The 13,872-nt window shown below is 39.2% G+C and overlaps 1 protein-coding gene across 3 annotated transcripts in view; it reads right to left on the minus strand.

Annotated features, from left to right (window-relative positions):
- The window catches only part of ncoa2 (nuclear receptor coactivator 2), a 111,769-nt gene that overhangs the window by 27,866 nt on the left and 70,031 nt on the right, over positions 1–13,872 (minus strand). For all 3 annotated transcript variants that reach the window (XM_017696203.2, XM_017696201.2, XM_017696202.2), the window contains 6 exons: positions 9,783–9,960; positions 8,549–8,734; positions 7,374–7,475; positions 6,831–6,971; positions 5,887–6,034; positions 1,885–3,097 (listed from right to left, as the gene is read on the minus strand). In XM_017696203.2, the coding sequence (XP_017551692.1) occupies positions 1,885–3,097; positions 5,887–6,034; positions 6,831–6,971; positions 7,374–7,475; positions 8,549–8,734; positions 9,783–9,960 (1,968 nt within the window). The remainder of the gene's footprint in view (positions 1–1,884; positions 3,098–5,886; positions 6,035–6,830; positions 6,972–7,373; positions 7,476–8,548; positions 8,735–9,782; positions 9,961–13,872) is intronic.

A 13,872-nucleotide genomic window follows, 5' to 3' on the forward strand; every position in this document is an offset into this window, starting at 1 on the left:
CAGCAAAAAGATAATGGCTGTGAGCCTGATTTGTCTTAACACTGGACTTAACTAAAATGTTGAGGAAAAGCAGCCCGCGGTGGACTTGGGAGAACATCAGCTTAACTGCTGAAATTGCACTGAAAAGTTGTAAAAGGTCAATACATTAAAATATTAAATAAAAAGTGACAGGTGTACGCAAAGGGGCTAATAAAGGTGGTTTTAAATGGCTGGATAAAACCAGAATATTCGACTTTTTGTAACCCAGTGCTCCACAAGTACATGCACCCAGGGAGGTTGGTGCCCACCATGCACACCCGTCAAATGTCTTGTTGCACAAGATGTTGCAGTTAAAGGTCTGGTATAAGCATTGTGTGTATGACAACATTCACTGGTGTCCCAGTCAGTAATACACACAAACTATCCACAGGATGCTTTTGCAGGATTTACCAAAAATCAGGATCAGTTACTCCTATCAGATCATTCAAAAATCCTCATCTGCATCAAGAGTACAAGAGAGAATAACCTGTCATTCAGACTTGCTGCCCTTAAACAGTATTTAAATGTTTTGTAAACACTCGCTGGCAATGCTGTGCGACATTGCGCGGTGATGTGCCAAGTTCTATGACGACGTATAGGTTATGGATGATAAAGCCGAACGGTGAACAAACATTCAATTAATAGTTTGCATTTTAAATAATATATACCGAAAAGGTCTGAATAATACGTATTCTAACAAAGATGAAAATCAAAGTGTAATAAAATTCCAAAATGTTCCACCAGCGCATGTTTGTGAAACAACAGCATCTTCCTCCACCTGCTGCATTTCTGCTCCTCTCCTCTGATCACGTGCTCTCTCTGGAGAGAGCCCTGTGGTGCAGCTCACTCAGGAGGCCCTTTCACAGGAACTCACAGGGATTTTCTTGGGAATTGCAGGGCAGTGAGGATGCTATGCTGACATGCTAACAGTAGCTACTCAGGAAACGAGACTCAGAGAGACTAACAGAGTGCAGAGTGGAAGAGCTACTACTAATAAACACAATTTAAAGCATAATAAAAATAATACTAAAACAAATATTATAATTTAATTTAAAATATATATTTTAAACATTATTAATAGATGTCATCATCAATACTATTAATAATATAACACGTTGAACAGAGAGGAAGAGAGAGGAAATAGAGAGAATAGGAAGAGAACAGAAGCAGAGTAAGAGTGAACAGAGAATGGAGAGGAGGAAAGAAACAGGGAGAGTGAAGTGGAAGAGAATAGAAAAAATGAAAAAGAATAGAGAGAGCAGAGAGAGAAATAGAAGAGTAGAATAAAAACACAAAGTTTTCAATCGAAAACAAATTCCTCTAAAAAAACACCACACACACACACACACACACACACACACACACACACACACACACACACACACACACACACACACAAACTTTCTAACCCGATTATCCTCCTGGGTTGCCGGGGACCTGGAGTATGCAGCTCAGCAGCTTAAGCTAACAACAGTATAATGTCGATATATAAACATTTATAAAATGCAGAATTTGGGGCTAGTTGGATTAGCATTAGAGCAATAACATTTATTTCTGCAGTGACAAATGCAGCAAAACGACTAAAATTCTACTATTTTAGTGCAGTAACCCAGCATCACTTAAACCTTCCGCAGTTCTTGAGGTGAATAAACATCAATTCTGTTTAAATATCTGCCAAACCTAAACATCTGTCCAATGCCAATTTTTTTTAAAAGAAGTTATTCACAGATACCATTATAATTTGACAATCAATACACATCCCTAGTTAAACCCCTGTATACAGCATCTTCTAACTAGGTTGCTAAACAAGAAAATGAGTTTCTGCACTGGAAAACCCATTTCTGCAACAAACCCATCTCCACTCACCTGCTCATATCCTCCATCTGGTTTCTCCACCTGCACCATTTTAGCCCCCTCCGTCTTGGTCTCACCCGGACCTAGCTTCACATTTTTATCCTTCAGTGTGTTATCATCTTTGTCCAGCAGGTAGCGCAGCAGGGCATTGTCCTTCTTCTTAGGACTAACTGGATCCTGTTTGGTAACATGTTCTGCCACGTTGCCTCCTCCTCCTGTGCCATCTTGGCACAGCTCCTTCCCTGTAGCTTCAGCTGTGAGCTGGGCCAGATCCACTGGAGATGTGCTGTTCTGGAGGAGCCGGTGGAGTATCTTGTGCTTCTCCTTCAGGGAGGTGGCGTGGGTGGCTGAAGCTCCGGACTGTGATCCTGGACCTCCAGGTGGTTCCTTGCATCCGGGTTCTCCTCTGGCGACTGGAGGTGGAGAGGCAGAATCTATGGGTTCTGTTCTAGTGGTCAGAAGCTGGAGGAGCTTAGTGTGGCCTTTGTCATGTACCCTGTTCTGCGAATCCCCAGAATCAGGGTTGATTTTGTCGTCTCTTTGCTCTTCATTGTCATCTCCCTGTATGTTCCCCCCGTGTTCCGCTTGCGCTTGCTCACCGAGTGACTCCGAGCTGCCTAGCTTGTGCAGAAGGTGAGGGTTGACCCCTCCTGAGTTAGCTGGAGATGCCAACTTCCTGTCTGGTGAGCCGAGAGCCTGGCCCAGGCTGATGCTATGGCATTCGCTGAGTGCCTGGAGGGCATTGAGGGAGCTGCTAGTATAACCATGGGTGCCACCCACATTGCCGCCACTGCTGCTGCTGCACATGGGCACAGGCGAATGGAGGGCACTAGCAGGTGAAAACTGAGTGGGAGGCAATCGAGGAGATCCTGCTATGCCTGGACTTGCTCGGTGCCTTGGAGAAAGCATACCAGGACTACCCTGAGATGGGCTGCTCATTTTCAGAGGGTACCCGCTGCCCTGAGGCGTGGAACCCTGCATAGGTGCAGCATGGCCCATTGTGCCAGGGCAGCCGAAGCGGTAACCCTGCATAGCGTTCATGGCCGCCGGATCTTTAGGAGCTCCAGCAGAGGGGAAGGTGGAGGAGTTGCTGCTGATGGTGTTGTCCTGACCTTGTGAGGAACCGGCTGGGTTAGGAGAGGTCATGGAGGTCACCGGATTCACAAGTTTGCCCATAGGCTGGGCAGTGCCAAGCTCAGGGTTCATGCCACATACAGTCTGCTCCCTGGGAAAAATACACAGAACCAACACAGAGATTCTTTGTGAAATTCAATGCATCTCAAATTCGGCCACAATCTGATTGAATAATTTTGGTACAATTTCAGAATCACTATGTACTAAAATACTCTGAATATAAAAATGTATAGTAAAGTCCATTCACGAGGCAGCTGTCTAAGTAGGCAGCTTGACAGACAAAGCCATTTTTATATGATGGTCATCCACCTTTACAGTTATTTGTTTTGGTCAAAAATAGTGTTTCATGAAATATAATCTATTATAAATGATTACAACATTCCAAAATCAGTACAGCTGAACCATAGCTGAAGTACCAGGGTATGAAGGTGAAATGACACATATGACAGCAAGTGATTTTTTTTCTCATTAGTTTACCAGTACTGCAATACTAAACAGTCATAAAAAACTAAATTTCTACAGGAAAAAGCCCAACACAGTTCATAAAAATGGGTTTAACAAATCATCATAATAAACCAATAGAACCAATGCCGTTCTTTTAATTAGCACCCAACTAATTTGTGGTGATGAAGCAGAGCATTCTGAAACCACCTTATTACGGCGCTTTAATCCAGCAGTCATTAGCTAAATTAATCTCATATGGCAGAGAGGTTTCCTCCAGCATTTACCACAGAAAAAGATTACAGGAGAATTTCAGGAACAGCTTAATGAAGTGAAACAGAGGAGGTAGAGCAAGAACAGAAAAACATATCAATTATCAGAAAATGGCAGTAAAAACATTCAAAGTAAAAAAACCAAAAACAAAACAAAACCAAAAAACCAGAAATCCTTATAAAGTGTTTATCCATCCATCCATCCATCCATCCATCCATCCATCCATCCATCCATCCATCCATCCATAAAAGGTAGATCACGATGGCTTGTCTACTGGGGGAAGACCCCGAAATAAGATGAATTACATTTTAATTATCATTTTGACACAATTACTGCATAATTACATTAAGCATAAATATGTAGTTGCGGAAAAAAATTTAAATGTAAACAAAGCTATTTATAAAGCATCTAAAACTGTGTTGAAATGAAATGTCAACACTAGAATAATTAAAATCACAGTACTGACTGAATTTTCACTTTGAGCTCAACATTGAATTTTAAGAGGGAAATTAAAAAGCAAACATACAATTACATTGTCATTTTACATATTGCATTTTCATTTTGACTGATAGGATTCCACACATTATGGCCAATTCAATTCACAATCAAAAACCGACAGATATTAGTCTGGCAACAATGTTTTATTCAGCCAATCGACCAGGGTATATTTTGGTTTGTCCATCTGAATTTACATGACCAAATCATAAGAAATTATTCAGTAATTGTATGAAATAAATGTAAATTGTTTTTATTTATTCATTTTTTTTTTGGGGGGGGGGGGGGTGGAGCTCCCCTCAAATTAACAGAAAATGTGAAAAAGTAGAGAAAGCTTGTGAGCTCAGCTTCTTCTATTATAAGGGTTTAAAATGACATTGTCCATCTATTTGACTGCAAAAACATCCACCTTTTGAATGTAGCTTATGAAATCCGAAAGTTATGAAGAAAACGACGAAGTGTATTTTGGAACCACCAATGGTCTCAAGGAGTTAAAGAGGTTAAAGCGCAAGAACTATTTTTCCCTCATTTACAAAAAAAAGCAGCCCTGATAAAGTGTAGCAGAGCACTTTAGAACAACACTTTCTAAAGCTCTACTTATTCTTTCTGCTAAAATAAAACAAGCTGCTGGACAGCAGACAGTAATAAATGGTTTTCACTTCTTTCACTGCAGTTTTAGAGCTCTGTTTTACATGCCATACAAGAAAGTCTTTCTAGATGCCATTAAAGTGACATGTTTTCATTGTCTTTGCGGTGCTACAGTTATTTATGCTTACATACATTAAAACAAATTTTTTTTATAGTGTAAGGTTTCTCCTGGTGTAATGTAAACCTGGTCACAGGAATGATGAAGAAAGCGACTCATCGGGAATCCTCAGGATTTAATACTTACAGCTGCACATTCAGAACCCACTGACAGAGACGGGTGCACAAATTAAAACACAGAGGGGCCTTTGTTGGAAGAGTGTAGGGGTGAACCGAAGGGAAAAGTTACATGTTGGAAAATCTTTTTTAAACCCTGAACGCCTCCTGAGAAACACTTTAATGTTGATCTGTACTGTGGACACTGCAGCTATTGTTTCATTCACACTGGTCTGCTTCCTCATTCCGAAAGACCGTCTTCATTGGAAACCTCCATTCATATCAGGGAACCACCAATTTTCTCTACTAAAACTTTTATTTAAAGGCTACAATGTCTAACTGGTCACTGTGGACATTTTACCCATCAATTTCTCTCAAAATCCCCAATGTGACAATTTTAATTTTTTAGACCACGTTAGGACAGCCTTCCTACAAAGGACTTTCAGACGATTTGCTCTCCTTGCACATGATTGTCCATAAGAGGATTTATTTAAATTGTTTCAGCTGATCTTATGATTAAGGCAGTTTATTTAAACCAGCGGCATTTATTTATTTATTTGTTTGTTTGTTGTTTATTGAATCCATTGCTAGACTGGCTCATAAAAAGTACTTCTTAATGCAGGCATTCGTCAACGAGAAATTACTTGCTATAAGTGCTATTCTTTCTGATTGACTGATCAACTATATTTGTGGAAAAGAAAGAAAATTCAGATATTGCACTATTTACTACATCTTCAGTTAGTACACAAGAGCACAATGGAAATGTCAAAGGCTGTGTATACACATGCACCAAACTAAATGAAAGCGTACCTCTGCAGAATGTGTAGGGACATGTAAAGCTGCGGCTCGTTGGTGGCCGGTGATCGGACCAGTTTGCTGCGAGTGTGAGCGGAGACGATGGTTCCATCAGACAGAGAGAACCGATAAACTGGACTGAAGGCCTGACCGTGTCTCAGAACTGCACAGAATAAAAAACACCATAGGTAACACAATCCACACAAATAATTCAAGCACAAACACACATGCAGTGCTCAAAAAATCTGAGGAAACTTTGCTTTCTATTGAAATTCTCCAACTAATGTTTGATTTCACTGCCACTTTTGAACAAAGCAGCTGTAACATTTTCAAAGATACTGGTGGGGCAAAGTTACACCCTGTCCTTTACTGTAAGGGTGCGAAAAGTTTCATTAATAAGATTCAACATAAAAAAAAAAAGTGGTGCCTTGATTTGATACATTTTTCAGTATAGCTAAAATAACAAATGGCTGATAATGTGTTTTATGTTAATCTTTCCATTCTCAGTTTATTGGAGCATTCATTATAACATTTGTAGTGCAAGATCCTTCACCAAAAACGGCTTTAGTGTCCCAATCTATTGATCTAACCAAATGCCTAATGCTAGTCAGAACATATAACTGGTGCTTTCAAACTACGCTAAAAAGTAAAAGTGACACATACATAAATAATTTGTACGGCCTTTGGCTTTATTTCTTAGGAAAGACTGTTACCAGCTGTTCCTTCAATTTAGCATTTTTCCAAACAACGGAAAAATGTTATCAGCTCTCCAATTAATGTCAAGTTAATGTAAAACAACAAAGACAACGTGAGCATTTGCACCTTTTTTGTATTAAAAATGAATGATAAGTGTCTCCAAACTTTTAACTGGTACCATGCACATGCAGATGTATTACTGAGTCAGTCTCAGTGTAGTCCAGCATCTGTATGATTAATGTTGTGATATTAAGATGACTGACCTTCCTGCTGGTGCCGTTTGGCGTAGCTCATATCTCCATCGTTCTGCAGGTGAAAGCGCTGAATACACCTCCTCACCAAGTCTTCCCAGCCCGGCTTCATTGACGCCCGCAGCAGACTGGTGTCCAGAGAGGTGATCTTCCCTACAGGCACACGCAGAGACTACACACTCAGGCACAGTAACAGTGGAAAATAAAACATGGCACTAATCATTTTATGAAACTTCAGCAACACAGACTGAAACCTGCCTGTACAGAACATAAATCAGATGTAAATGTAACACATGATGGAATTAACCAGGAAATTAATTATTACATGCTTATCATTTTAAAACAGTACAGCAACAGAATTTATGTTAATGTGCATACACAGAAATCATCTGAGGCTATGAGATGAATACATGAGTGCCAAACCTGCTATTTAAAAAAAAACAAACAAACAAAAAAAACAAACAAACAAAAAAACCCTTCTCTTTTCAACACAGACTGGTGATGCGTGCGCCTGAGAAGTGACTCAGTTTGTGTACAGTGTGTAGTCATGGTTACCTTGGAGATCTTGCCGTGTGGTGAAGCTTTCGTGAGTGGGGAGCATCGGCCGCTCTTTCATAGGAACTCTCCGTGCTACACAGATCAGACAGGACTGCAGGTCTATAGGCAGGATAAACAGTAAATAGTACTGAAAAGGCCAACATCGTGATAAACAATATATCATGCAGCAAGGTAAACAGTGATCTCTAGGAGTGACGCTGAGGCATTGTTTCAGAAATCTGCGTTTCGTTTACATACACAAAACATTCAAGCACTGCTTTAACATGTTTGAGGTACACGGTCAATGTCAAATTGAGTAATCCGATGAGCTCAGTTGTAATGCAGCAGTGAGAGGAACATTTTGTTAAGAGTTGAGTTTTCCTAACTTTTCCCATAACCAGATGCTTACGATCTATTTGGGAACTGTGGAGTGTTATCTTTTGCATATTCAAAGGGGAATTACACACATTTTTCAAATGTTCTGCATAACTCAATCATTAAGGTGGAAACAAAGATGTTCAGAGCGGTTTTGTGTGAAACGGTCCATTCTAGACAAATCCACTAAGTTAGAACTGCTCACAGCAGTGGTGATAGGGGCCAGATGTCCACCTCTAAAATTTTCCTCACAGAAAGTTATTATATGACATGGTTACAATGATAGCTTAACTGATTCATAACTTGATGATCCAGGCCTGGCATATAGTTTCATCAGATCATTTGTCATTCAAATTTGCTTCACAACATTGTGAAAATGAACCATGAATCCAGTATGTGCAGAAAATGTGTTAAAATATGTTAAAATGCAGATATTTTAGTGCAGTAAGCCAGTGTTGGCTAAACATTCTGCTCTACTAGAGATCAATAAACACACCTCAGTACCAGTCTGAAATACGAGCCTAAACATCTAAATATCAGTCCAATGCAAATCATTTTTTAAAGCAATTATCTGCCAATACTGGTATGATTTGGATATTGTTCTGCATATGCTCAATATTTTAGTTCAAATTAATGCAGGCTCATTTTAACCATATCATATTATTCATTCAGCAAAGTGTTCTCAGTATATTGCAAGTCAAATGGCAACATGTAGCAATAAGATCTCAGTACAGGTATTTGGTATATTAGTATGTGAAATTTGTGCTAGATGGTGAAGCATTTGCTCTATATGTAGAGAGATCTGTTATTTCTCTCACCCTCTCCCTCCTCTCTGATGGACTTTGGCTCAGAAACAGCGAAACACTGCATGGTTTCGTATTTCTGCTGCACCTCCTGTTCCTGTGCCTCCTCCTCCGGCTCACTGTGGGGGTTCACCAGCATGCGGCAGTTGAAAGTGTGGCTGTTCCTCCGTGGGTTCTCACTGGACCACGGCACACCATTCACTGCCAGAAATACAGAAACATATTTATTCATTTGTAAGGTCACAATCCAATCTGATCATGATCAGTCAGTGGCTGCTGTAATAAACCTGATTCTTGTGTTGTATTATGCTTCTGTTGCAGAGTTGAAAAATGGACATTATCAACAGCAACGTGCAGCAGTGAGGAGCGTTCTTCAGAAGACAATGACGTTTTAGAACCCTGCTGTGGTTAGACTAGCTGACTGTTGTTAAAACACAGGTAAGCTACCTGCACATGAAAAGTTATTATATAAGCCTTTTATATAACCCTAAGTTACAGATCATTAAACATTAAGAGAAAGGAGTATTTCCACACATTAGGGCAATTTGCAACACTAAAACGATGATTTCAAGATAAGAGAAAAGATGAAAAGAGAGGTATAGAGAAAAACAGAAGATGGGAAAGAAAAAAATTACAGGAGGTAAAAAGTGAAGAGAAGGCAAAAGAAGAGAAAAGAATAATAGAAAGACGAAGAAGAAGATGAGATTGTCCAAATATTTAAAATTTAAGCCTAGCAAGAAACTAGAAATCTTCTGCTAATCTTCATATCTAGACCTTTTTCAATCTAGAACACTCAAATATTCCTGAGATCTTTTAGCAGGCAATTCACTGAACGCAGGATGCTGCTCTGGCACCACTGTGGTTTAAGAAAATCCAGCTACCACCAAAACCTAGAGAGAAGAGTTTAGTAAAGCTGCCCAGAGACCCACAGACTACTACTTTTAGTGTATAAGTAGATGTGTATTACATATAGAAATATCTAGGAATAGGAACAGCGCTATTGTTATGAAACCTGATGCCTCTCAGTAAGCACCATGTTTTTTTTTGGAAATACACAATTTTAAAATGGTATATAATTAGATATTATAAACAGCAATATGTATAAAATATTTGACTGCGCTGATTATGGAACATGGTTCTACACAGCAGGTGAATCGCTGCCTTTAGATCAATGCAGGAATCTTTATACGTCTACATGTTCCTTTAAGATTATTAGTAAATACTGAAAACATCCAGCAGTGATCCTCACCCAGTGATTTGGGGAGCAGGTTTTTGATGAACTCGGCATGGTCTCCTACATGCAGTATGCTGTAAACACTGGTGTTCATCAGCTCCTCCTGATTATAGCGCAGATACTGAGACACATTCTCAGACACAAACACAATATTACCCTCCATATTCACCACAAAGAAGAAGCCGTCCAAGGCCTGAAGGGGAGAGAGAGGGAGAGAGGGAGAGAGGGAGAGAGGGAGAGAGAGAGAGAGAGAGAGAGAGAGAGAGAGAGAGAGAGAGAGAGAGAGAGAGAGAGAGAGAGAGAGAGAGAGAGAGAGAGAGAGAGAGTGTATAAGATTATATAAAATATAGGTCATGTTCCATTTTACTGATTACAAAAACACACATATACATATGAAATGCAAACATAAACGCAGTATATAAAAAAAATAAATAAAAATAAAACATTTTTAAAAAATCTGGTTTTCAAAAGAAGTAGTTGATCTCTTGTGAGTCAGTGTGAAGATTTGGGTCGATATTTCTCTTGGACACCTCCAGCTATCACAAGGATTTATTTAATTGTATCAGCAGCACCTGATTTAATTTAATGAAAGACTGATCAAATAAAGCAGGCATTATGTATATAACTACAAGTTAAGAAGATGTTTGGAAATGGTTAAACAAACACACTGACATACATAAACCAATACTTATTAGAATAAATAAAAACATTAATCCAACATTTATGATTTTGGAAATTATTACGCAATAATGCTTACTGACCATAAACAGCTTTCTACATACACATTTCTGAGGTGTCATACATACAGCATTTTTATTGTCATTGGCATTACTGTTATTATAGTTTGAGATTTGTTATTAAATGTCAGCCATTATCACAGACCCTTTAAACAAATTCCAATCCAACAAATGAGCAACAAGTGGATGATTCTGCAGTGTGAATAAATCACAATGTATATAAACTGTATAAAAACACTATAAAATCTGAACACAATGACCATCCAGCTGTCTGTGAACATAACATTAGTAAAAAACTAGTGACCTTGTTGCTGCACATACACGACAGAGCAAGGTGAAGGGGATGAAGGCGTGTAATGCTGATGATACAGTTGCTCAACGAACTAACAATCTGTGACGGAGCTTCTTCAGTGAGCAGTCCCATTTAAAACACTGGTATTAGTGTACACCTGGAGCAGCTGCTTACCCTCATTTTCAATGCAGATTATACACCACAGCACCATCTGCATGAGTGTGGGGGTCGTTTTATAGAGTGGGCTTAGAGTTTTGTACCAGGGCAATATATTTACAGGGCAAAATATATTTTTGTTAAAGCCGGACAAATATTTCGTTACACATTTATATACCCAAACTGCAAAGCCGGAACGGTATGTGAAATGCAAATAAAAACACAAAGCAGTGATTAGTCAACCCATTGTGACCTGTATTAAAACAAACAAACAAAAAAAATAGTTCAATTATATGATATTTACTGTTTATCGTATGTTTTCTGTAAATGTATGCTTATACTGATACTGAGGTCTGCAACATCATCCAAAGAAGTCAGGAAAATACAAGTTCCTCAACAAATAACTGCAAGGATTTCAGTTATTTCATCCTCTACCATGTACAATATCAAATGATTCAGAGAAACTGGCAAAATGAGCGCAAAGTTCAAGAAAACTGCACCTGAATGACCTACGATCCCTCAGAGAGCACTGCATAAAAAAAAAAAAAAAAAAAAAAAAAAAAAAAAAAAAAAACCACTAAGTGGAGCTTGAGAATACTTTCAACAAACCATGGTCACCAAACATCTTCTGTGGCTGCATCCACAAAAAGTTACCACTGCAACAAAAGGCACTAATCCATATTTTCTGTTTTTATTAGTATTTCATATACTGTGTCAGCTTTGCTGGAATTGAAGTTTGCATAAGATGCCCAAGTTTCCTGATGGGGCAGCATGCCTAAGTGTCAACTGAAGGAATGTGGCATTAACTAACATCTCTGTGTCAATTAGACTACTGAATACTTCTCACCATCCTGAGGACCTTCTGCAATCACCATAAAGTTCTGTAAAGTGTGTTTTAAGTCTCACTTCAGCAGGAAAAAAAAACCTCTCCAATAAGGCAATATTTTAAAAGTCACACCCAGTTTTCACAAATTTAGTCTATCAGACTATGTCCAGTGTGAAATTGAGTTTTAGCACTGGAGCTACAAGGCTAATGTGGCTAACAAGTAATGGAAGATTATACCCCCCCCCAATTAGCATGGTGCTAACTAAATCATCTTACACTTCTATGACATACTGCTATTAACGCTGATTACAGTACATGTAGCTCTGTTGAATAAATATGTACTGACTGGTATTAGTTAAGGCAATTGGGGAACAATATAAACATTTTTTACAGATTTTTTGTTTTAAAGTGGCAAGTTCTTTATGATTTTTCCTGTTATCCTTAAATCCGATTCATGGTGAAGGAGTACATGTACTGCGTTGTGAGGAAATCTTTCAGATTTATCCCTGTTTTACCATCATCAGCGTTACATATAAAAACTCAGAAAGTGTGGGTTCACTGGTGGTTTTGAAAACGAAATAAAACGGCTGTATAGGTGTATATCTGTAGTAGATACTGTGAGCCCTGGTTCCGATCACCACCACTGTAAAAACTAAAACAAATACTGCACCGTAGCTTTTTTACAGTTTTTTATACAGTTTTTTTTTCTCCCAAAATGTTATATTTAGCCAATAAACAGTAATTGTGCACTAAACGTGTAGAAGTGTGTTCTCTGTAAAGGATGTGTTTATTTATTTCACTGAGAAAACATCATTTGACCAGAGGTGCCCAAAACTGTACACAACTTTATAAGCCAATTTTTTTTTACATTTTTCCAACAAGCCAAGATTCTTTGTGCCAGTGCACGTTTATATCTCAGTCTAGCCCAGCAGCCGTGCAGTAGTTGTGGACATCTGGTGAGCATATTAAGTAAACGTCAGAGAGAACATACTTCAGAATGGCCTTTATTGGCCAACCTTGCACAACTCTGTGAGAAAAGTGCTGATGGCTGCTGTGTGGCCCGCTTTGACCCACTTTACTCCCGCTGCCCACCACAGGTCACTTGCATAACTTCCTCTACGGAGGGAGCATGAGCCACACACACACTGTTTTAAACATGCTCCCACACACATACACATCGGGGCCATACCGATACAAACCAAAAGCGGAGGACCGTGACTTGAAGTCAGGCCTTGGGGTTTGGCCATATTTGTGAGAACTTGAGGGGGGGGGGGGGGGGGGGGGGGCACCACACCTCTATGATAATGCTAATTTCTGATAGCACCACTGTTGAATTTCTAACGTATGTTAGCGCTAAGCTAACTCTTTCGACCCATTTTTTGAGCATTCTAGAAAAAAAATGTCTTTTTAGACATTAACGTAATGCTGTATTTGTCTTGTTGACATTGAAACCCCCTAATTACTGTTACCACCACTGTAAAGAAATCTCTACATTGAATCATGTCTAACTGGTGCTGGCTGTTTCTGTCAATGCTACAGAAGCTTTAGCTTTCACAGTTAAACAATAGTCTTTTTCAGCAGTGCAGAAAGCTGCTTAAACATGACTGCAGATCCTGCAAGTGTTTACAGGCCATTATAAGAGATGTTTTGTGGCCGCTGGGTTTCCTCTCTGGCATTTAGTCATGAGCTTTTTTTTAATTAGCCATGAGAGAGTATGTGAAGTGTCCGTGCGTTACGGAATCTCAGACAGCGAGAGAAAGCCTGCTGAGGATATTCCACTATTTTTAGCTTCAGCACAGTGACGTCAGACCTACAGTGCTATAAATATTCTCAACAAGACGGGATACAGTCTGAGTACACTGCATTCAACGGCCTGGATAGGGAATCACATGACCATCACATGATTTACTACACCTACACTTAACCACTTGGTCTACAGCCACACTTACACATCCTTAAAGGAGAATTCCACCAATTTTTAAAATGAACCAAAGCCACTCAGAGTAGTTTGAGGTCAAATGGTTAATTGTAGATACTAATTTATTTACAATGGTGATGAAAGTTTTCTTTGGGGACTCTTTTGCCTTGTAGAGC

This window comes from Pygocentrus nattereri, chromosome 24, assembly GCF_015220715.1.
Source record: "Pygocentrus nattereri isolate fPygNat1 chromosome 24, fPygNat1.pri, whole genome shotgun sequence".
Taxonomy (NCBI): domain Eukaryota; kingdom Metazoa; phylum Chordata; class Actinopteri; order Characiformes; family Serrasalmidae; genus Pygocentrus; species Pygocentrus nattereri.